General features: G+C 57.6%; 1 protein-coding gene across 1 annotated transcript in view; it reads left to right on the forward strand.

Annotated features, from left to right (window-relative positions):
- Window positions 1-22,511, forward strand: part of SIPA1L3 (signal induced proliferation associated 1 like 3) — a 40,919-nt gene extending 18,408 nt beyond the window's left edge. Inside the window, 12 exon segments of the mRNA XM_033158515.1 lie at window positions 4,329-4,559; window positions 4,924-5,085; window positions 6,524-6,675; window positions 7,558-7,667; window positions 7,764-8,155; window positions 10,091-10,315; window positions 11,850-12,012; window positions 13,504-13,693; window positions 14,415-14,558; window positions 19,701-19,833; window positions 20,830-20,911; window positions 21,873-22,511. Of these exon segments, the coding sequence (XP_033014406.1) occupies window positions 4,329-4,559; window positions 4,924-5,085; window positions 6,524-6,675; window positions 7,558-7,667; window positions 7,764-8,155; window positions 10,091-10,315; window positions 11,850-12,012; window positions 13,504-13,693; window positions 14,415-14,558; window positions 19,701-19,833; window positions 20,830-20,911; window positions 21,873-22,022 (2,134 nt within the window). The 3' untranslated portion in view covers window positions 22,023-22,511.
- The last annotated feature ends 914 nt before the right edge of the window (window positions 22,512-23,425 follow it).

Consider the following 23,425-nt stretch of genomic DNA (forward strand, 5'->3'; position numbering starts at 1 on the left):
GGGAGGAAGTCAGAATGGCTGGGTCGACGTTTGGATTTTGCTAATTCAGTACAACCCCACAATCTCATTCCTGGTCAGTCACTCCCAGTTCCAGCTCCCTTACCTACACACATGTCAAGTGAGGAAATATTTTGAGCCAATGGGCTTCACATTCCTCTAGTTCCAATTCCTCGTGATACCTTTTTGTTCCGGTAGGTGATCTGTAAATCTGGCCCCCTTGCTGCTCTCCTCCAACAACTCCAGGTCATTTGTGAACAAGTTAGCAAGCAGAGGCCCAAGCAATCCTTGAGGAACTCCACTTTCCACATACCTCCATCGTGTTCTCTGCTTCTCCTGTTCCTTAACCAGTTACCAGTCCATGGTGGAATCTAGGTAAAGGGTAAAGGGACCCCTGACCATTAGGTCCAGTCATGGACAACTCTGGGGTTGCGGCGCTCATCTCGCTTTACTGGCTGAGAGAGCCAGCGTACAGCTTCCGGGTCATGTGGCCGGCATGACAACGCCGCTTCTGGCAAACCAGAGCAGCTCACGGAAACGCCATTTACCTTCCCGCCGGAGCGGTACCTATTTATCTACTTGCACTTTGACGTGCTTTCGAACTGCTAGGTGGGCAGGAGCAGGGACCGAGCAACAGGAGCTCACCCCATTGCGGGGATTCGAACCGCCGACCTTCTGATCAGCAAGCCCTAGGCTCTGTGGTTTAACCCACAGCGCCACCTGCGTCCCATGGTAAAAAACACATGTAAAAAAACACTGTGGAAATGCTTTTTTAAAAAAACATATTGAAAAATGTATTGAATTTGCCATAAGGCTAACAGTCGCCAACTAGTGTTGCATTTGTTTATTGCACTTTGCAACACACTTACAACGTTTTATTTGCAGCTGTAGAGCTGAGTCCCATGACAGGCCCTCTCCTGTTAATCTGTGTTTGCTACGCTTGCTCAAGAGTCTTTGGTGAGGGACTTGATCAGTGGCTTTTGGAGAGTCTTAAGCATGCAGTACTTCCTGCATCACCCCATTCCATATGCTTACAGAACCTAATAATAATAACAACAACAACAACAATAATTTATTTATTTATTAATACCCCGCCCATCTGGCTGAGTTTCCCCAGCCACTCTGAAAAACAGAATAAAACATCAAATATTAAAAGCTTCCCTAAACAGGGCTGCCTTCGTGTATTTTCTAAATGTCAGGTAGTTGTTTATCTCTTTGACACCTGAAGGGAGGGTGTTCCACAGGGCGGGTGCCACTACCGAGAAAGCCCTCTTCCTGGTTCCCTGTAACCTCGCTTCTCGCAGTGAGGGAACCGCCAGAAGGCCCTCGGAGCTGGACCTCAGCGTCCGCGCTGAACGATGAGGGTGGAGACGCTCCTTCAGTGGTTAGTCACTGCAGGGGGTTGGACTAGATGGCTGTAAGGTTCCCTTCCAACTCTACACTTCTAGGATTCCGTGACTCGACCCTGCAGAAGCCTTGCTGGTCCTGCTCCAACAAGGCTTGTTCTTCCAAAGGCTCGGCCATTCCGTCTTGGGACGATGCTTCCCGCCCGTTTCCCAGGAGCAGAGGCTAATAGAGAGCGAGGACGGGTGTGCTGACACCCTACTCAGGACTGACTGCATTGCTCAGGAATGAGGGATCCCGGTGGGTGGGTGGGGGGTGGAATCTGGACCGCGCCCTGCATCGCTGGAACGTAACCATGCTGACTTACAGCTGTTTTGCGCCGGAGGAGTCTGGGGGAAGGAGAGCGAGGAGCCGTTTCAGATGTCGGTTCAGGATTCAGATCCGCTTCTGGCCTCCCAGTCGCCAGAGCAGGAGGGAACAGTCCCCGGCTCAAGTGCAGGGTGTGGGGGGGCAGCACAGAGCCCGGCCCCTGGGGCGCATCATCTCTCCCAGGATCTCTTCCGTGGCTGCTTTTTGGGGGGGGGGTCGTTGCAACACTGGTGGTGGTTGTCCTGTTTCTTACTGAACCCACTCTTATTCTGGTGAGCGAGACGTCCCAAAGTCAGCGGGGGGGGGGGGTAGAGATTGAGTTACTTCTGGTTCTTGTGACATTGATCTTGCGCTAAACAGCATCTGAACGCTTATTGCCAAGCGGTGCGGAAGAGTTTTACACATGGACCTTTTTTGGGGGTGAGGGTGTGTGGGGGGGGTGTTTCTGGGTTGCATGTCACCTTTGCCACATCTGACCACAGGCACGTCGCCAACTCGGTCTCCCATCTGTAACATTAGTGTTGTTGTTGTTGTTGTGGTTGTGGTTGTTCGTAGGTTTATTCCCTGCCCTTCACCGGCACGTCCCCAGGGCAGCTTACGGCATTTTAAAATCCAGAATTAAAAGCAGCCAGAACAAATAATAATGGCCATGGGAAGAGGGTGCGTCCTTGCAAGCACGCATCTCAGGTGTGACTTCAGCATCCGGCCGGAAGCTGTGGGGAGGGAATTCCGCAGCAAGGGGTGAAGGCGAGCTCTGCGGTTCCTGTTTTTTTAAGCCCCTCCTAAGGCACTTTGGGTGCGGAAAGCTGCGTTTGCAGAGAGCGGGGCTGCCGGGGTGAGGACAGCGAGAGCGAGCGTTTCATGCTGGCTTTTCCCAGACACCCCTTTTTTGGGGGGAGAGTTCTCCGCCCTGCGCGGCCCCTTTCCGCTCCCGCCCACGAGTGGGCTGCCGTTACTCACCTCCTCTAGAGGAGGCGGATGCATCTGCCGCAGCCTGCAAAGAGTTAAGTGGCATCCTCGCGAGCCCCAGCTGTGCCCTTGGCCTCTCCAGCTTCCTGTCTTAATTCGCCAGGTGTGGTTGGGAGAGCAAGTTGAGGCACCCCTCGGCTCGCCGGCAAAGTCCGCCCTCCTCCCGCCTTCCCAACCAAATTGCCGGTTGTGCGCAAATTGTGCGCAAGAGCAGAATGGCTGGACTGACCCCGAGGCTGCGGCTTTTCCTTCCTCTCCGCGGAGCCAAGGGGGTAGGCATCGGGGCTCCCCCAGCAGAGGCAGGTATTGGCGGCCTTGAAATTTGAGCGGGTTGGTCCTGTCGGGCCCTTGAAGCAGGCTCCGGCGCTAGGTGTTGCCGGGGGGGGGGGCCTCTCCCTGCCAAGGCTTGCTGCCGGTGACTTCATCCTGCTTTTTGGAGATCCAGCTGCGTAGCTTGGCGGAGGGAGGAATCAGATGCTCGCTTTTGCTAGAGACTTGCGTGGGTGAGTGAAGTCGGCAGCTCCATGTGCTGTGCCCCCCCCCCCGGAGCAAACTGTAGCACCCCAGAGGGATGGGTGCTGACCCATTTGGCCGGGGGAAGCCCACCACGAGGCGGGAGGGTGTCTCCATCCTCCGACGGAGCCTGGCCCTCGAGGCCGTCTCTCCCGTTCTGAAATCCAGCCTTCCCCGCCGCGCTGGAAGTTCTGGTTTGGATGCAGAGGTGTCCGCTGGCCTCGAACCCTCCTGGGGTCTCCCAAGAGAGATCCAGAAAAGAGGGGGGGGGCTCCTTTTGGAGTTGGAGGGCAGCCCAGAGATGGGGGGGGAGTGGAGCGTGAGTAACGGCAAGAGGTCTTTGCAAAGGTTGACTCAGCATGATGATTCTTTGCTTCCGAGAATTGCATGGAAGTTCTTACATCAGGCGGGTGTGTGTTTGGGGGGGTGCCAATGAGCACAGCCCCCCACCATCTCTCTAAGCACATCTCTCTTTGTTTCATAAGCCACACGTCTTGGCAGTCCCTGCCATGTGTATTGGCTCAGATAACAGAAAGTCCTTCCTCATGCAGCTCAGTGCTGAACTGTGGAACTCCCTCCCGCAGGAGGCAGGGATGGCCACCAGCCTTTAAAAGAGGACGAGACAAATCCATGGGGGGCGGGGAGGGCTGTCGATGGCACTTAGCTAGGATGACTGTGCTCTGCCTTCACATTTGGAGGCAGCGATGCTCCTGACTGCTAGTTGCTGGAAGTCACAGGAGGAGGGGAGAGGGCTCTTGTGCTCGGATTTACCTTGCCGGTTTAACTTGCCGTTATCTGGTTGGCCCCTGTGAAAATAGGAGTCTGGTCCTGATCCAGCAGCCGAGCTCTTCTTATTACGTTATTGTGGAGCCTCCAGTTCCAGAGGCAGTCTATCACGATTCCTGGGTTCTTAGGAGTATCTGGTCACCACGAGGTCAGGATGCGGGGCTGGACGGGCCCTCTTTGGATCTGCTTACGTTGCCTCTGGCCTGGTGGAGGCCGTGAGGGCCGACTTTTGATGGCTCTAAAGGAAGAGTCGGAAGGGATCCGGAGGGTCATCTAGCCCAGCCCCCGTGCCGTGCAGATGGCGGAGAGCTTTGCTCACCGCCCCTCTGCTCTGCTGTCTCCCTCTGCAGGGGCTGGGCCGAGTCCTTCAAGATGAGCACCCTGGAGACCAAGGGGGAGCAGGAGAGCCTGCCGGTGGGCTACCGGCCCCCCTACCGCAGCAACTCCGCCTGGCAGTGGGGCAGCTCTGCCACCCAATGCACCTCGCAGCCGAGCCACGGTCAGTCCCAGTCCTTGACCAGGACCCCGAAGCAGAGCGCCGTGGCCCCTTACCGAGAGCCCCAGCCCCTGCATGGCAAGAGGTAAGGAGGAGGAGGAGGAGGGTCGGGGGTGGGGGGCGCTTGGCTTGCTCCTTTTCTGCCCCTCTGGCAGCCCAAGGAAGAGCCTCTCCCTCCTGTTGCTGCTGCATCCAACCTCCGCCCGCCGGTGCCCTTTGGACGGTCCTGCCGCAGAGAGCGCATGTGCCCTGTGGGTCATGACTCAGGCTCTCCCAGCTAATTGCTCCATTATCTCTCGGCTGAGGACGTTCAGAAGAGGCTCCGGTGTCAGGCGCATGTGTGGCTCCACGGAGCTGCCTGCCGGGGCGCTGCTGGGCACCCAGGAGAGCGCTGGAGTTCCTCCTCTTGATGCATCTCTCTCTCTCTCTCTCTCTCTCTCTCTCTCCAGGCCAGTGAGCTTCCCGGAGACCCCCCAGGCGCTCTCTTCCTCCCAGCCTGGAGCAGAGAGGATCCTGTCCTACCGGCAGCCCTCGGGCAGCTTCTCCATGCCAGGCTCCTCGGGGGCAGCGGCAGGGGCGGCCTACGCCCGCTACAAGCCATCTCCAGAAAGGTACGCACGGGGGTGGGGGGGGTGGGCGCAACCCCGAGGGGGGGTCTCTGCACGCCCGTTTCTCAGGGGGCAACCGGGCAAGGCCCTGCGGGGAGTGGGGAAAGGCGGAGGGTTCGGTTCTCAGCGCAGAGAGATTGGGGCCCCAGTCCTGGGAGCTCTGGCCTTCGTTCCCAGGCTGCTGGAGATCCCACCCCCACCCCCCCGCAGCAGGGGCATCTCGCCAGGTGGGGTGGGGGGCAGCAGGGCAGGGGGCAGCACCCTCCACCCTGCATGGCCAGCGGCTGTGAAAGAAATCTGGACAAGAAGCAGCAGAGGTGCAGAGGCCCCTACCTGTTTCCTGCGACTTCCTTGGTTGACGCAGGTTTTTCTTAGCACTGCAGCGTGTGACAAAAGGTGCCGAGTGGCAGAGAAGGTTTGGCTGGCACCTTGTGATACCCTGCGAAGCGGGCGGGTGGAGGTGTTTGGGCCTCAGCCGGGAATGGGCGTTTTCTACCCTCCTTCTCCTTTCCCCCCCTCTTTATTCCCCTTCGTGGCGACTCCGTGCAAACGGTGCCCGCTGCAGAACCACTCGGGCGCTTCGGTGCCAGGCCCCACCCTGAGCACGAGGGACGCAGCTCCTGCCGATGGGTGGGGGGGGCATTAGCCAGACGGGCAGCGCTTGGCGTGTGGAGGAGCGATGGGTTGGCCTGGGCTGCTTCGGAGAGGGCAGAGAAGGGGTTGAGCCAGGAAGGGCAAGGCAAAGGCCCAGCAGGCTGAGCTTGTGGCACTGGGCTGGCATCCTGGCATGGTGCCCAAGAGGAGCTCCCGGCGGAGCATCCTCTCCCTTTCCCCAGGGGGCCGTTGGTGCCACTCCATCCAACCTGGTTGGCATTAGCCTTCAGCTGGCACACTTGGTGCAGTGGTGACCCTCGCAGGGCACCCGTCAGGGCCTCAGCAACCTGGCCCTGCCGCAACCTCTCCTTGCTCTCTCTTCCTCTGGAGCTGGAGAGAGGAGGGAGGGTCTGGAGGGGGGGTGCCCTTGCTGCCCCCTGCCCACCTGACTAGGGAAGAGGGCATCTTCTTCCTCTTGGGACTTGAGTCTTCTACTGGAGCTCCTGCCCCAAGAGGTCTGGCCGTGGAGCGTTGCTGCTCTGGGGGTATGGAGGGGCTGGAGAACAGTGGTTGGGGGGGCTGTGTGCCGGGCCTCCCCTTGTCCCTTCTGCATCTCTTCCCCCCCCCCCCCCACCTTCTGGGCTGTGCCTCCGTTGCCACCGAACTGAGGAGCTGTGCGTCTTCATTCCCCTCCTTCCCTCTTCCCCCCCCCCCCGCCACAAATTTGGTATTTTTAAAACCTGCTAATGAATGGGAGGCAGGCTGGGTGGTGTTACCTCCCCCCCCAGCCTCAGTTTGCCATCTTGAGCTGCCGCCTGCCTCATTCCCTCTCTCCTCTCTCTCCCAGTTCCACACACAGGTATGCAGCTCCGCAAACGCAGCGGCCCCTGATGCCCATCGACCCCCCCTATGCCCACGAGGCAGCCTCCAACGGGGACTCCTGCTCCTCCTCCGGCGGGGTGGCCAGCCAGGAGAGCACCATGGAGAGGCCCAAGCCTGGTAAGCGGGAGCGGGGCTTCCAGGGGGGCGGCGGGTTGTGGGACTGAGTTTATAGAATCGTAAAATTGGGACCCCCAGGAGTCATCTAGCCCAGCCCCTTGAGTTGCAGGAATCGCAACTCAAGAAACCCCGGCGGGTGTCTCATAGCTGCCTTTGGTGCACCCAGAGACACTGTTCCCTGGGGCTTCTGAGGACGCAGCCATGGGGCGGGCAGGCGGGAGGTATTTGGGTCAGGCTTCTGGTGGTTCATCTAAGGATGCTGGGAGGAAGGGGGTGTTCACTTGCCTGCCCCCCCCGCCCCCGGTCACCTGCAGGCTGAGACTATGCTCCCATGTGAGTGATTTGGGGATGTAACCAACCTCACAGGGTTGTTGTGGGGATAAAGGGGAAGGGAAAGGTGGGGTCCCAATGTGATAAATGGTCATTCCTAGCTCTATGCTGGCCTAGGAGCAGCCCATCCCATGAGGTCGAGTCGGCAGCGCTTGCCCTATCCTCTGGGCAAGGAAAGGAGGCTTCAAGAGAGAAGCCCAGGCCAGTCGTGCCCCCCCCCCACCCCCACCGGCGAGCCTCAGCCCCTCCTCTCACGCCTTGGACAAGGCTGAAGGGTGCCCCTCTCACAAATGCCAGCTTCTGGAAGCTGCAGGAGGGCAGAGGGTTTTGCGTTCGAATGCTGCTTGGGGACTTCCCCTTAGGCTGCATGGGTCCCCTTGGCCTGATCTAGCAGCCAGAAATCCATTCTTGGAAGTCGCTGGGGCATGTGGCTGCTGGGGGGGGGGGAATCCTTGATCCCCTGAGGGTGGCAGGCTGGTGTGTGTGTGTGTGTGTTTGTGTGTGTGCAACAAGGGGCTCTTTCTGAAGGTGTGACTCCCTTGACCTTGGCAGAGCCTCTTTGGCACGTGCCGGCACAGCCCAGGGCATCGGCACCGTCGGGCGGCAAGCGGCCGAGCAGGCAGGAGTTGGCGGGCAAGGACTCTCCCAACCGGCACTCCAAGGTGAGCTGGGTGGGCTCCGGGGGGGACCCCCTCCCCGCAGAGGCCTCCCTCCCTCTGCAGGCCCGCGCCTGACGCCCTTCCTCTCCCCGCTTCCAGGGCGAGGGCCAGTACTCCAGCAGCCACTCCAGCAGCAACACCCTCTCCAGCAACGCCTCCAGCAGCCACAGCGACGAGCGCTGGTTCGACACGCCCGACCCCGCCGAGGCCGACCCGGACCCCCTGGCCAAGGGGGGCTCCAGCGACAGCGGCATCGACGCCACCAGCGCCAAGTCCTCCTCGCGCAGGGACAAGCCCGCCACCAAGGCCCCGCCTCCTCCCTTCGGCGGCGCCCTGCACGAGGCTGCGGGCAGCGGCAAGCGCAGGGACGCGTCTCCGGCCGTCGGTTCTGGCGGGCAGAGCTGGGGCTACCATGGCCCCAAGGCCTTTGGGGTGGGCTCCGGAGGGGCTGCCCGGGGCGGCAGCGGGAACCACCACTTCAAGCAGCCAAGGTGAGCGGGGCCTCTCTGGGGCTGGCCCCCTCTCTCCCAGGTGCTCCTGCTAGAACCGTAGAATTGTAGAGTTGGAAGGGAACCCAGGTTTCATCTAGTCCAACCCTCTGCAAGGCCTTCTTGCCCCTCTCGGATAACGGAAAGGCTGGTGCTGTGATAATGGTGACGACAATCATAATATTATTATTATTATTTATTCAATGTTATTATTATTATTATTATTATTGATTTGGTTTTTCAGATCAAACTTTTACAGTCACATATCCAACATACAAAACAGAAACAAGATTCCAAAGAATCTCCTGGACTTCCCTTCTCCCCTTTAATTTTATTGTTGTTGTTGTTATTAATAATAATAATAATAATAATAATAATAATACCCAATCCAAACACAAGAAAGCATCAATCATTAAGGCAGTGTTTTTCAACCTTTTTTGGGCAAAGGCACACTTGTTTCATGAAAAAAATCACGAGGCACACCACCATTAGAAAATGTTAAAAAAATTAACTCTGTGCCTATATTCACTATATATAAAGTAATTTTCCCACGGCACACCAGGCAACATCTCGCGGCACACTAGTGTGCCGTGGAACAGTGGTTGAAAAACACTGCATTAAGGAGTTCCCTATACAGGGCTGCCTTCAGGTGTCTTCTAAAAGTCAAATATTTATTTATTCCCTTGACATCTTAGAGGGGGGGCATTAAGCAGGGGGATGATGTTTTCATTGTCATGATTTCTGCATGTTTTTATACAGATACAGCTATTCTGTTAACGTTTAATTGTTTTCAACTATTGCTTTTGTGGCTGTTCTTACTTTAGCTGTAAACAAATATAGTAATGATGATGCTAAAACATGCACCATGGAAATCACGTTTTTTAACCCTGCGCCACCCAACCTCATCCCCTAAATCACCCCCAAATGGGCGCCCTAAAACAGCAGCCCCTCCTGCCCCCTGGTGGCCATTCCCCACAAGCACGCCAGGTCCCAGGTAGCAGCTGAACAAGCAAGACCCCTTTGGTTAGATGGCGTCTCCCCACAGAGCTGCCCTCTTGCAAGGGAGCTGTGTGTCTGGCAATCAAAATGACCTTAACAGATTAGAGAACAGGGAGAAATGTAACGGGGAGAAATGTAAAGTACTACACTTGGGCAAAAAAAATGAAAGGCACAAATACAGGATGGGTGACACCTGGCTTGAGAGGAGTATGTGTGTAAAGGATCTAGGAGTCTTCGTAGACCACAAACTTGACATGAGTCAACAGTGTGATGCAGCAGCTAAAAAATCCAATGCAATTCTGGGCTGCATTAATAGGAGTATAGCATCTAGATCAAGGGAAGTAATAGTACCACTGTATTCCGCTCTGGTCAGACCTCACCTGGAATACTGTGTCCAGTTCTGGGCACCCCAGTTCAAGAAGGATACTGACAAGCTGGAACGTGTCCAGAGGAGGGCAACCCAATTGGTCAAAGGCCTGGAAACGATGCCCTATGAGGAATGGCTTAGGGAGCTGGGTATGTTTAGCCTGGAGAAGAGAAGGTTAAGGGGTGATATGATAGCCATGTTCAAATATATAAAGGGATGTCATGTAGAGGAGGGAGAAAGGTTGTTTTCTGCTGCTCCAGAGAAGCGGACACGGGGCAATGGATTCAAACTACAAGAAAGAAGATCCCACCTAAACATTAGGAAGAACTTCCTGACAGTGAGAGCTGTTGGACAGTGGAATTTGCTGCCCAGGAGTGTGGTGGAGTCTCCTTCTTTGGAGGTCTTGAAGTGGAGGCTTGACAGCCATCTGTCAGGAATGCTTTGATGGTGTTTCCTGCTTGGCAGGGGGTTGGACTGGATGGCCATTGGGGTCTCTTCCAACTCTGTAATTCTATGCCTGTGTCCCCCTACCCCACCTCCCCATGGTGAACTGAGCCTCCTCCGTTTTTCAGCCACAGCAGCGGCAGGGCCACGTACCCCGCCCAGGTGTACAAGGCACCCACGGCTGACGCCCCACGGGCCCCCCACATGCCACAGTCCAGCTCCTTCCAGCTCTCGGCCTCCGTGCCCAAGTCCTTCTTCTCCAAGCAGAGCAGCAGGAGCAAGCTCCTCCCGGCCGGGTGGAAGAGGGGCGAGGAGACCCCCGCCAGGCCCACGGCCTTTGCAGACCCCAAGAAGTGAGTAGGGGGCCTGGTACAAGCGGAAGGGGGGGGGAAACCCTCCACTCTGGTTTGGCTCTTGTTTCTCTCTCCTGTTGCCTTCTCCTTCTGCTGGGGGGGGGGGGAGGGAGAGGGAGGCACATCCGAAGCTGTTTTGGCTGGGCTTGATTTTTGAGGTCTGTTTAGGACTCGCCCCTGGAGCGTGCAAGGCAGAGCTGAAGAGGAGAGGGCCTCTGAGCATGTGCAGCACCTTCGCCAGCCCTCCTGCCTGGGGTTGGGGGGCAGGGAGACAGATCAGCATAGCAGCCCTTCAATGGATCAGCTCCTGTTGGACGGATGAAGGCAGTCCTGCTGCTCTGCAGTTTGGACTGCATCTGGGGTGGGGGGGGGCTGCTGGGGGGGGAAGGGAGCCCTCCCCACCATGGTCAACCAGGTGGCTACTAAACAGAGCTGTCAACCTTTTTTTTTTTTTTTGCATTGGGAAACAGCCATAGCTGTCAACTTTCCCTTTTTTTGCAATGGGAAACGGCACTGGAATAAGGGAATTTCCTGCAAAAAAAGGGGAAAGGTGATAGCTATGCTCCTGAGGTGTGCTTCTGAAAGGCCAGTGAAGTCCGGGGGGGGGGAGCCTTTGCGGAGGAGGATGTACTGGATCAGACCAAATGGGGCATCCTGTTCTCACAGGGGCCAACCAGTTGCCTATTTGGAGAAACCCTCAAGCAGGATCTGAGCACAACAGAAACTCTTCTCCCTTGTGGTTTCCAGCGACTGGTGTTTGGGAGCAATTTACTGCCTCCGACTGTGGAGGCAGGGCAGAGCCATCCTGGCTAGGAGCCTTTGATAGCCCTCTCCTCCTCCTCCTCCTCGAATCTGTCCCTTCCTCTTTTAAAGCCACCCAGGCCGGTGACCATCGCTGCCTCCTGTGGCAGGGAGTTCCACAGATTAACTCGGCTTGAAGGAGGGCTTCCTTTCACCTGTGCTAAGTCTCCCAGAGCGTTCCCTGAGTTCTACTGTTAGGAGCAATGCCTTCAGCAGTGCTGTATGGCAAATTCATGAAGTTTCCAATGCATGCGCGTCTCTTTCCCTGCATGTCTAACAAGGTAGAATCCGTTACTCACATCCTTTCATTTTGCGAATTCTATAGTGAAGAACGTGCTCGGTTTATTTTACCCCTTTTAAACAAAGTTTACGCCCTTACAACACTATTTGGAATCCTTCCCCGAAATATCTTCTGGAGGATTCTTCAAGTCTAGTATCCTATGATGTGGCTAAATTCTGCACTTTAGCTATTGAGAAGCGTAAATCTCCTTTATTGAATAACACATTGTAAAGTTCCTTTGTGTAATTGTTTTATCTCTGGTGGTGGCGTCGCCGATTTTTCAGTGTTTGGATTTATGATTTTCTGTGCTGCTGGCTTTTGCCATAACAAAACTGACTGACTGTTAGGAGAAAAACTTGCCCCCTGCCATGCTGCCTCTCCCGTAAGTGAAAAAGCCCCGAATGCCGCAGCCTCTCCTCTCCATCACCCCCTTTTCTCCCCCCCCAAACCCAGGCAAGTGGACCTGAACACCAAGAACGTCTTTGGGCAGCCGCGGCTGAGGGCCTCCCTGCGCGACCTGCGCTCCCCACGCAAGACCTACAAGTCCACCATTGAGGACGACCTGAAGAAGCTGATAATCATGGACGGCGGCTCCGCCGAGCAGGAAAGAGATTTGGTGAGTTTGGGAGGAAGGAGGGGGCTGGCGGCATGCAGAGTCCAGCAGACACGAAACACGCTGCGTGGTTTGCTCAGCGCCCTTGCAACGTTGCAGGGAAATGAATAAATGGAGAGCTGGGGGGGGGGAGGGCCCAGCCGCTATTTCGTGCCACCTTCCCAGAGGCTAGGAAGCAAGGCGGAGCTCTTGGCACGAGTCACCCGCGTGATGCTGCAGCAAAACAAGCGAATGCTATATTCCAGGCTGCATCCACAGAAGTCTAGTGTCCGGAACAAGGGAAGTCGTAGTCCCTCTCTATTTTGCCTTGGTCAGGCCACACTTGGAATACTGTGTCCAGTTCTGGGCAGGGCCGGCGCGCCCATTTAGGCGAACTAGGCAATTGCCTAGGGCGCCAAAATGGAGGGGGCGCTGGCCAGGCTTGGGCGGGGCGGGCGAGCAGCAGCTTCTCCGCTGCTGTTGTTGTTGTTGTTCAGTCGTTCAGTCGTGTCCGACTCTTCGTGACCCCATGGACCAGAGCACGCCAGGCACTCCTGTCTTCCCCTGCCTCCCACAGTTTGGCCAAACTCATGTTAGTAGCTTCGAGAACACTGTCCAACCATCTCATCCTCTGTCGCCCCCTTCTCCTTGTGCCCTCCATCTTTCCCAACATCAGGGTCTTTTCTAGGGAGTCTTCTCTTCTCATGAGGTGGCCAAAGTACTGGAGCTTCAACTTCAGGATCTGTCCTTCCAGTGAGCACTCAGGGCTGATTTCTTTGAGAATGGATAGGTTTGATCTTCTTGCAGTCCATGGGACTCTCAAGAGCTTCTCTGCTACAGCAGAGAAAATGCTGCTTGCCTCTCCACCACCCCCCACCTCCCACTAAAGCAGGATTTGGCGGAGGGGGGAGGGCGGGGGGTGCCAGAAGGTGGTTCGCCTAGGGCACAAGAAGCCCTAGCGCCGGTCCCACAATTTAAGGAGGATGTTGGCAACTGGGAGGTGTGCAGAGGAGGGTGACCAAGAGGATCAAGGGACTGGAAACTTAATCCTCGTGAGGGATGGCCACCTGGCACAGATGCTTTAGTTGAGATTACAGAGAGGTGACAGCCCTCTTCAAATACCCGAAGGGCTGTCCCATGGGAGAGGGAACAAGCTTGTTTTCCGCGGCTCCAGAGGTTGGGATCCGAACCAAGGGGTTCCAGTGACAGGAAAGGGAATTCTTTGGGAAGACTTTTCTGAGCCGTTTTGACAGTGGAACGGACTCCCTTGGAAGGTGCGGGACTCTCCTTTCTAAGCCCTCTGTCCATTGTAATTCCTGCGTTATTTCAGGGGGCTGGACTAGATTGCCCCCAGGGGTCCCTTTCCGCTCTATAATTGCTCTCCATCCTCTTTGCTCATGGGGCCTCCCAGGAGCGTCTCTCTGGCCCCTGTAGGAGAAAGAGAGTCCCCGGTCTCGGCGCGTCTTTCCTCTCCCGAGCCTCCTCTGACTACCGTGTCTCTCCTCCTGCCCTCAGTCCCCCCAGAAGACCCTGCAGAGGACGCTGTCGGACGAGAGCCTGTGCAGTGGCAGGCGGGACCCCAGCTATGCCAGCGCCTACGGCTTCGAGCAGCCCCTGCCGGGGGACGTGCTCTTCACCAGCACCTTCAGCACCCTCCCCGTGCGGAAGCAGCACCCCAGCAACGGGGGCCTCTCGGAGAGGAAGGGTGAGTTCTGCTTTCTGGGGAGCGCAAGAGCAGCGCTCCCCCTCCCGGGGTTTCGGGAGCATTCACTGCCTCCGGCCGTGGAGGGCAGAACGGAGCCATCCTGGTTGGGAGCCCTCCAAAGGCCTCTCCTCCTCGGTGAATTTGCCCCAACCCTCTTTTTTAAAGGCATCCAAGTGGGTGGCCTTAATTGCCTCCTGTGGGAGGGAGTTCCACAGTTTAACACTGTGCTACGTCGATGTCACGAGTTCGAGCACTGTGAGAGGGAGAAAAGCTTTTCTCTGTCCACTTTCTCCAGGCCAAGCATCCTTTTAAACCTTCCCCCGTCTATTGTGAGCCAAAGAGGGAACCCCCCCCCCAGAGGCGAGGTGGTGTGTATGGTTCACCCCTCCTCTAATCACAACAACAACAACAACCCTGGGAGGTAGCCTGAGCCGAGAGAGGCAGCGACTGGCCCCAAAGCCCCCTCCCCCCCGAAGAGCTTCCTGGCCATGTGGCAGGATTTGAACCCTGGTCTCTCCCGGGGCCTAGTTGACACTGCCCCCCACTAGCTCCCCAAAACCCCAGCCTCCACTGCTGACCGGAGAGGCTGTGTCTTGGCTCTGGTTCCACTTGGCCGGGGCCGACGGAGGGCCTCCAAACCGGGCACGCTTGGCATGGAGGGGGTGCTCTTGTCTGGGGAGGTGTTGTCAGCCGTCTGACGAGGCCGTTGCTCTCCCTGCAGGCGCCATTTCGGCCTCTGAGCTCTCCTTGACGGACGTGCGGGAGAAGCCTCTGCGGCGCATTGACCCGGGTCTGATGCCCCTTCCAGACACAGCCGCCGGCCTGGAGTGGTCCAGCTTGGTCAACGCAGCCAAGGCATATGAAGGTAGGGAAGGCCGGTGGTGAAAGGGCCGGAGCCCCTCCCTCCTGCCCCCCCCCCACTAACCCCTCCGCCTCCCTAGGGAGCGTGGCCAGATGCCTGCATGTGGAAGTGGTTGCCAGGGGGCTTGACCCTCCCTGCACTGGGGCAGAGGTTTTCCGGGGGGCCTGTGCTTGGCTGGCGCAGGGTCTCTAGTCTCCAAGCCGGTTCCTGGGTTCTCTTCTGGTAGCGGCTTGTGGCCTTGCGAGGCTCCTGGCTGCACCTGAGCACCTTCTTTCGTGGATTACTCCTAAAATTTATGCGCTGCTTGATTGTTATCAAAGCCGTTTACAGAAGAGATGAAAGTATAAGATTGTCGCTTACACTAAGAGCTTTTCTTTTAAAGAGCAAACTTTCAAAAAGTTTGAATGACAATAGTCTAAAAGACGCACGAGAACTTTCCAAGCATCCAGACAGACTTGGCTAAGCAGAAATACGGTTTTAGCTGAAAACAGTGCAGTGAAGGCACCTGCCTGGCATCAAAAGGCAGGGAGTTAAGAGTGGTAGACTGGTAATCTGGGGAACCGGGTTCGTGTCTCCGCTCCTCCACATGCAGCTGCTGGGTGACCTTGGGCTAGTCATACTTCTTTCAAGTCTCTCAGCCCCTCTCACCTCACAGAGGGTTTGTTGTGGGGGAGGAAGGGAAAGGAGAATGTTAGCCGCTTTGAGACTCCTTCGGGTCTCAAAGTGAGGGTTGGGGGTGAATTATGTGGGCCCCATCGCAGGGCCAGTTGCACCCATGGAAGCGGTCGAGTGGGTGCACAGGGGGCGAGGAAGATTTTGCAGCTAAACTGGCCTCGTGTTGTTAAGTATGAACAGCTGCCTGCTTCCTGCCTTGCAGGGGGTTGGACTAGATGGCCCTTGGGGTTCCCTTCCAACTCTGCAATTCTGTGATTCCATCAGCTGAACTAGGAGGCTTGTGGCTCTTCCTGGGCGCCTCACTCACATCATTTTGAGAGCCTGGGAGGGGAAGAAGGGGTGTCCCCAAGTCCCAGGAAACTGCTGCTGCAGCCCCAGTTTTGCTTAGCGGGGAGTTTCCTTCCCCCCCCCACCCTCTCCTGGTGCCCTTGCCGCCTTCTTGGCGGCGCAGGCCTGAAGCCGTTGCTTGGAGAAGGAGGCTCGTCTGCAAAGTCGAAACGGAGGGCCAAGGTGGATGGAGACTGAGCTCTCCAGACCCCTCAGGGCCTGCCAGGGCAGCTCTAGGGATCTCTTAAGTCAGGTTGACCGCGATCTACCGGTCGATCGCGGGGCGTCCCCGGTCGATCGCATGACCCCAATCCTCCCCCCCAAAAAAAGCTCAACAACTCTGGTCAATCCAATGGGTAGATCAGTGCCAGTTTATTTATAGTGGGAGTAGATTGCAGTCTCTTGGAAGTTGGACGCCCCTGTCTTAAGTCATTCCTGGAAGCGGCAGTCAGCGCAGAATGTTGCGGCGCAGTTGCTGATGAATTTCCCCCTTCCCACGGCTTTTTTCCGGCGCGAGGGGCGGGCCAGCGAGGAGGCGTTCAAGCGCCTGCTTTTCCTCCCCCTTTCCCCCTTCCAGCGGCTTTTTTTTTTTCTGTGCGAGGGGCGGGCCAGCGAGGAGGGGGTGTCATGCCAGCAACAAGCGTGACGCCCCCTCCTCGCCGGCCCGCCCCTCGCGCCAAAAATAGCCGCTGGAAGGGGGAAAAGGTGACATGCCCCCGTTCGGGGCTCGCCCGGTGGGGCGGGGGGGGCAAAGTATCACCCCCCCTCCCCTGGAACTCTGGGCGGCCCGTCCCCCCCCCTTGCTACGCCCCTGCCCATTTGCTCCTGGCTCGAGTTCAAGGTGTTAACTGTCTGTATAGAAACCCCTCGACAAATTGGGACCAGTTTACCTACGAGGTGGCCTTCGCCCGTCCATGCCCACTCAACCACTTGGATCTGCAGAACGGGCGCTGCTACAGGTGCCAGGTAACACCAGCTCCACCTTTGTAAGAGCTCGGTCGTTTCTAGTCTGACCGCACCTGCACTTTGGAACTCCCTGCCTTTTGATGTCAAGCAGTGCCCTTCCTTTCGGGTGCCTGCTTAAAACACATCTTTGTTTAGACAATCCTCACTCAGATGCTTAGAAACCTGGCGTGAGTTTTGACCTGTTTTTAGTCTGTTTCCGTTTCAATCTCTTCTCGGTTTTACGCTTCTATCTTTCCTTCTCTTTTTGTAAAAACCGCTTTGAGGGCTTTTTGTTTTACGATCAAGCCGTGTGTAAATTTCCTGAAATGAAAAGGAAAAAAAAAACCCCGAATGAATAAACGTGCTTGGATCTGGGAAAGAGGCACTGCATTTGTAATGGATTTGGGGGGGGGGCGGGAGAGAGAGAGAGAGAGAGTCAGTTTCCCCCTTGGAAAAAAAATGAAAGAAAAATCCCAGGCACTCTGTGCCTCGGGGGTCTCCGCTTGCCGTCTGCCCTGGTCTTAGCCTCCCCAGACACTCGCCCCTTCCTTCCTGGTCGCCAGCATCCTGGATTAGCCCCCACACCCCTGGATTAGCCCCCACCCCTGCTGGCCTCTCGGCTGAGCCTCTTGTCTGCAAAGCCCCAGCGCTTCCATTTCAGTTTAAATTTGCACACTTCCTCTCCATAATGCACAAGCTGGGAAGCACAATGAAACGTACAGCGAGGGTGGCGCGCCTTGTAGCTTCCGATCTGGTGCACATGAAGTCATATATATTGTGGAATATTGCTCCATTTGATGGTGTATGTGTGTGTATAATTTTCAAATAAACAACATCAAATGGAGCAATATTCCACGTTCCTTTCGAATACCCAGATATCAGAAATTTGCTTGCAAAATTACAACCGGTAGAGGAGTAACAGCCAAGTCGCAATACGTAAAATGCCGCCGTGGGTCGTGAGTGACCCGGGTGAGCAGCTTGGGGCACCCTGAGCCCGCTCCCTCTCTGGGCCCTCGCACGGCTGCTTCCATTTTGCAGCCAGGCAAGCTAATGAGGATCTGGCTGCGGTTTCTGCCCTTGGGAAAGCTGCCTGCCTCCGTGACCTGCTTTCCTTTGGGCTGGAGGAGGAGCAGAGCGGCTCGAGAGGCTCTGCTTGAGCTGAAAGTAGGGCAGGGGGGGGGGGCGGAGGGCGGTTGCGTGCCCAGGCAAGGCCCGGCTCCCGGCAGGGATCTCCCTTGGCAGCAAGGAGGATCAGCCACCTCCCTGCCGGCCAGGGGGGTGGGGGGTAGGGAGGGGGTTCGGCAATCTGCTCAGGCCTGCCATCTGCGTCACAACGCCGGCCCCACCCTCCCTCCCTCCCTCCCTCCCTGCCTGCCTGCCTCCCGACACCAGAGCGGAGCCGCCACTCGGCCGAGCACAGAGGAGGGAGACGGGCCCTCGGCTTCCGGAGTCGGCCGCACGCTGCTCAGCCCACCCTGTGCCTCCAGCTCTGTTCTGGTGCCCGGCAGCCCGGCGGGGAAAGGTAGGAGCGGGCAGAGCCCTCCAGGAAGCACCCCGGTCTCCCTCGGGTGCCCTGCGGCCACTGAGGGTGAGAGGGGCCCTTTCTCTTGTTGCCCTTTGCAGCAGACCCTTGCCCTTCTGCCCTGTGGCTTGGAAAACGGAGAGGGTGTTGACCCATCATTTCAGGGCCTGGCAGGAGACGGGCAGCTGAAAGCGTTTCAGGGCGATGCTGCTTTGACAGCCCAGGGGTCTGCGGGCACAAAGCTAGTGGCATCTGCGCCTGGTCCTGGGGGCCTGGCATCGCACAGCACCCATGGGTGTGGGGCATACAAAGGCCGTGGGGAGAGAGATTTTAAAGCTGGCCAGGTGCCGGGGGGGGCGCCATCAACGAGTGCTCTGTTCCCCCACTGCTGGGCTCTCCCCAGCATTATCTGGTGCTTTGGGGAGCAGGGACCCCCGCCTGCCTCCCCCCAGCATTTCCCCCTGGAAGGGGGACCCCAAGGGCCATCTAGTCCAACCCAGGAATCTCAGCCGAGGCTTCGCTGGCCGATGGCCGCCATTCCACGCACCCCGGCAACTCCCTGCCTCTTGACATTTCAGGCTCTCTATATTTAGGCTCTTGTGCCTTGGAAGTTCAGCGTCTCTGCCTTAATTAGCACTTGGCTGTTTTAATTGAGGGAAAGGCAGAAGGGAGGGGTTGACCACAGCGCTGGGGGAGTGGGAGAGCTCGGCAGTTGCTGGGGGGGGGGGGAGCGTGTTGAATTGGGGTGGCGAGAGGCTTTGCTGAAGAAGCGGCTAATTGGGTGAGAGGGGAGGGCAAGCGCTGGGGGGGGGAGCCCTCCCTACAAGCCTCTTTGATGCTCACTGGTGGTGGCAGCAGGTTCCAGGCAGGCGGCGCTGTGATCACCAGGGCACGGGAGCCCCGGCCTTTGCCCTGAGCTCGGAGGGTGCAAACGCCCTGACTCCTCCAGGCCCAGAGCTGTTGCAGAACCCGAATCCCAAGTTGCCCGTTGAAGCGGCAGCAACAAATCCCAGTGGCTGCCTGCCAGGTAAGGGCCGGGCTCAGTGTGTCGCCCGGCCGGTTTGAGCCCCGCAAGGCTGGGCCAACTGCACCTGCAGCCCCAGCACTGCAGCCTCGGAAAATGGGCTGGGAGTCCATTCTCCGCTCCGGCAGCGGCACCAGGTGGGTTATCACCTGGCCCTAAGAACCTGTGAATTTTATTCTTCTTCTTCTTCTTCTTCTTCTTATTATTATTATTATTATTATTATTCCCCGCCCATCTGGGCACTCTGGGCAGCTTCCAACACATATAAAAACATAAGAAAGCTTCAAACGTTATTCTAGATAGACTGCCTCTGGACCTGGAGGTTCCATAGGTCTATAAGATTAGCGCGGCTGGATCAGGCCAATGGTCCGTTTCATCCTCCATCCCGTTCTCCCAGTGGGGAACTTGCAAGCAGGATTTGAGCGCAAGAGTCCCCCGCTCCTCCTGCCGTTTCCAGGAGGGCAGAGCGCGGCCTTTGGAGAGTTCCGCTGTTTGCTGCATGCAAAGGCAGGGGCCAGGGGGACTCTCTGCCCCATAGCCCTGGCAGCACCTGTGCCTGCAGAAAAAAAGGTGTGATGGGCTCTGCCAGGAAGGGGTAGGGGGGCTGTTACTTTGGCCGCGCTGCAAAACCCTTCTCCTGTTCCTCCTGCAGTGCAAAGAGCTGTCTCCCTCTTCTCCCTGCATGACGCCACGCTGAGCCCGGACGTGCCCTCTGCCCACAGCCCCGTCCTGGGGCACCTGAGCCTGGAGAGGCAGCTGACGCCCCGCACGACACCCACCATGAGGTGAGAGAGACCCCCCCCTCCCGGCAGAAGCCCCTTCCTCCAACCCCTCGCTTTTATGTTTGGGGAAGGCCTCCGATCGCCCAGCCAGGAGCAGTGTTTCTGGCACTGAACTTGGGGCCCTTTGGAGGTCTGGGGGCAAGGGGGGGTATGCTGGGCTTCCTCTCCTGCTTCTCCTTGTGGCACTGGGGGAGCAAGGTCTTGGGGGGGGAGGGCAAAAAATGTGTGTGGGGGGGAGCTGCAGGTACACTTTCTCTGGATGCCCAGGGTAGAGGGGAATCAAACTAAAATGATGGGCTGCCCTTTTTGCACAGCTCTGTTTTTTTGTTTTTGGGGGAGGGGAGCGCTTCCATCTCAACCTGCTTCTGGACATTTTGGGTTCAGGGCACCGGCTGTGTGGCTGGGGGTCTTGGCAAGGGGGTTCTGTTCTCACACCGGGGGGGGGGGGGGTCTGAGATGCCTTCACTCGCTTGCCGTCTTCCCTCCTGGCCTGCTCCCTCTTCCTACCTTCTCCATCCCAGCTGCCTTGCCCTCCCCTCCAAATGCATCTGGGCCCTTCCAGGAAGAAGGGGGTGGGGGTCCTTCCACAGAGCCTGGAGAGCTGCCAGGAAGGGCCTCTTCCAATCTGGATTCCAGCCGTACGTCCCCCCCCCAAACTATGTGAAGTGGCTGTGCGGCCCCTTTTGCTCCTGTCGTCCGAGGAGGGATCTATGCCCCCGTTTTCCCCAATTATTTCATCCATTAATTTGCTCCCTTTATATTCTGCCTTTTCCTCCAAAGAGCTCAAGGTGACCTCTCCCTTCTCATTTAACACCCCCCCCCCAATACACACACAACAACCACTCTGCAAGGTAGGATGGGCTGAGAAAAGTTGAGCTTGGCGATGGCCAAGTGAGGGAGATTTGGACCCTTGGTTTCTCCCAGGCCCCTGGTACGATGCTCTAACCACTGCGCAACGCTGCCTCTTGACGCTCTGCTCTCCCCTCCCTCCCTCCGCAGCGAGGAGCCCTCTGCGGACCTGACAGGCAAAGTCTACCAGCTGGAGGCCATGTTGAAGCAGCTCCACTGCGACCTCCAGAAAGTAAGATTGCCACCCCCCCCCCACTCCCAGGGGATGGCTCAAAGGGGTGGGGGGCTCTCTTCCCACCAGGCCCTGGGACTGCCTGGGGCGAAGCCGCCCCACCTGAAATGCCCTCCTCATTTCAAGGGATGTTTGGTTGTGATACTTACTTGGGGGTGGGGGACAGCAGAAGAACCCCCAGAAAGTCAAGGGACAAGGAGGGAGCCCGGACTCCTGGGTTCTCTTCTCATCCGGTGGTGCGGCTGGACTCTGAGCCGCCATGCTTGCATCCTGCTTCATAGAATAGAGTTGGGAGGCACCCCAGGGGTCATCTAGTCTGACCCCCCTGGAACGCAGTCGTCGCAGCCAAAGTGTCCACGACAGATGGCCATCGAAGCTCCAGCAATGGAGAGGGCCCCCCCCCACCTTCCGAGGGAGCCTCTTGTGCCTCCTGATCTCTGTGGAGAGGAAGGGGGCTTCTCCCCAGAACTCACGGAAGATTCAGGACGAAATGAAAGACATATTCACACCGTGTTTAGTTACACTGTGGAACTGGGGATTGGGCAAATTCACAGAGGAAGAGAGGGCTTTGGGTGACTCCTAGCCAGGATGGCTCTGCTCTGCCTTCACAGCCAGAGGCAACCATGCTTCTGAATCCCAGGGGCTAGAAACCCCAGGAGATTGCTCCTGTGCTCGGATCCTGCTAGCGGGGTTCCCACTGAAGGCATCAAGTTAGCCTCTGTGAGTACAGGATGCTGGATATAGATGGCCTGATCCAGCAGCCAAGCTCTTCTTAGGCTCTTATGGGGCCTCCAGCTGCAGAGGCAGTCTATCTGCGTTCCTAAGTTTTCTGGGGGGGGTATTTGGGCCCTGTTGAGAAGAGGATGCTGGACGAGGTGGACCCCTGGCCTGATCCCGCAGGCTGTTCCTGCGCACAAACCCCTCCAGCTGCCCCGATTCCCACCTTCCTCTCTCTTCCCAGGAGAAGCAGGACAAGGTGGTCCTGCAGGCAGAGGTGGCCAACTTGCGCCACAACAACCAGCGCCTGCAGGAGGAGTCCCAGACGGCCAACGAGCAGCTGCGGAAGTTCGCCGAGATCTTCTCCAGCGCGGTGGAGAAGAAGGAGCTGTGAGCAGCCGGAGAGGGGGGGCTGCTTGGAAGCGAGAGGTGGGGGGGGCCTGCCGGCGGTGGCTCCTCTGGTGCGGGACCCCAACAGCGCCCTGGCCAGCCTCTCCCCTTCTTCCTTAGGGAGCAGAGCCCCCTCTCCTCCCACTGCCCTCCTGAGTGCCCGCTTCCCAAACTGGCGCCAGGCGTGGTGCTCGGGGCCCAGGGCACCTCTTGCCACCGTCTACTCTCAGGTGCTTCCTTGGCCGTTTGCCAAGAGAACTGCGATTATGGGCACCTGGGCTCACCCACTCCGAGCAGGGAAGGGGGCCGCCTCTGCCCATCCTGGCTCGCCACCAGGGGGGCGCCTTTGCGCTCGACGGACTCGGGGCGTTGGCGGAGGGGGGGGCCCCTCAAGCGAGACCACCGAGAATCTCAAAAGAGCACTTTCTCACGACTAAATTATTTTCTAGAGAACGCAAGGATGGGAGTGGCTCAGGAAGTTTAAAAAAAAGTTTTAAAAAGTTTAAATGTATATGTTCTTTATAAAACACTATATTTGTATAAATGGTACTGTTTGTAATTCCACTCACCCGCCCTCTGGAGAACTCTGTGCATGCCTCTGAACTCACACACACACGCACACACACTGCCCCCACGGTTGCACAGCGGCAGCAGAGGTGGGGAGGAGGCCGGGGGACATGGATGGTCCCGGGCATCGGGGCAGGAGTGGTGCCCCTGCCCCACTGGCCTGGGGGGCGCTTGCCTCCCTTGTGTGGCAACGGACAGTCCTGCCATTGGGGGGCCACCCTTCCCTCCAGCTCCGCCTGGGAATCGGGGCCTCCCACGTTTCCCACCTCTGGTGCCGCCGTCCCCGTCCCCCCCGGCACCCCTGTGCCTGAGCAACTCTTCAGCAATAAGGAAGTGCTTGCGGGCAGTTGGTACGTCGTGGTTCTGAAACACAGACCCTGTTGCAGCTTCTCTTTGTTTGCAGGGTTGCTGCTGCTGCTGTTGTTGTTGTTGTTGTTGTGTGTTAAAAGCACATGGTCTGGACCAGCAGAGCCATTTTGGGGGTGCTTTGAGCAGGAGGGGTCCATTGCAGGAGGAACAAGACCCCTTTTTCCGGCTGGGCTTGGTGTCCTGGAGGCCTGGCGGGGGCCAGCAGGGCTGCGACTTCTTCCAGCCTGAGAAAGGGAAGCCTGAGGGGGGGCACTTCTGGCTGCTAGCGTAGGGCGCAGGGTCCCGGGACGCCCCGAACTGTGATGTTGTGCACCCCTCGCCAAGTTGCCAAGCCAGCGTCTGAACTATGCAAACCCCAGACCCACCCAGGGGTAGGGGGTGGGGGCTTCCTGGCTCAGGCCGTGTTCCTCCCCTGACGACGACAAGGCCTTCCACTACCTGCCCTTCCGTGCGGGGTGGGCCAAGGTCCGT

Source organism: Lacerta agilis, chromosome 8 (genome assembly GCF_009819535.1).
Source record: "Lacerta agilis isolate rLacAgi1 chromosome 8, rLacAgi1.pri, whole genome shotgun sequence".
NCBI lineage: Eukaryota > Metazoa > Chordata > Lepidosauria > Squamata > Lacertidae > Lacerta > Lacerta agilis.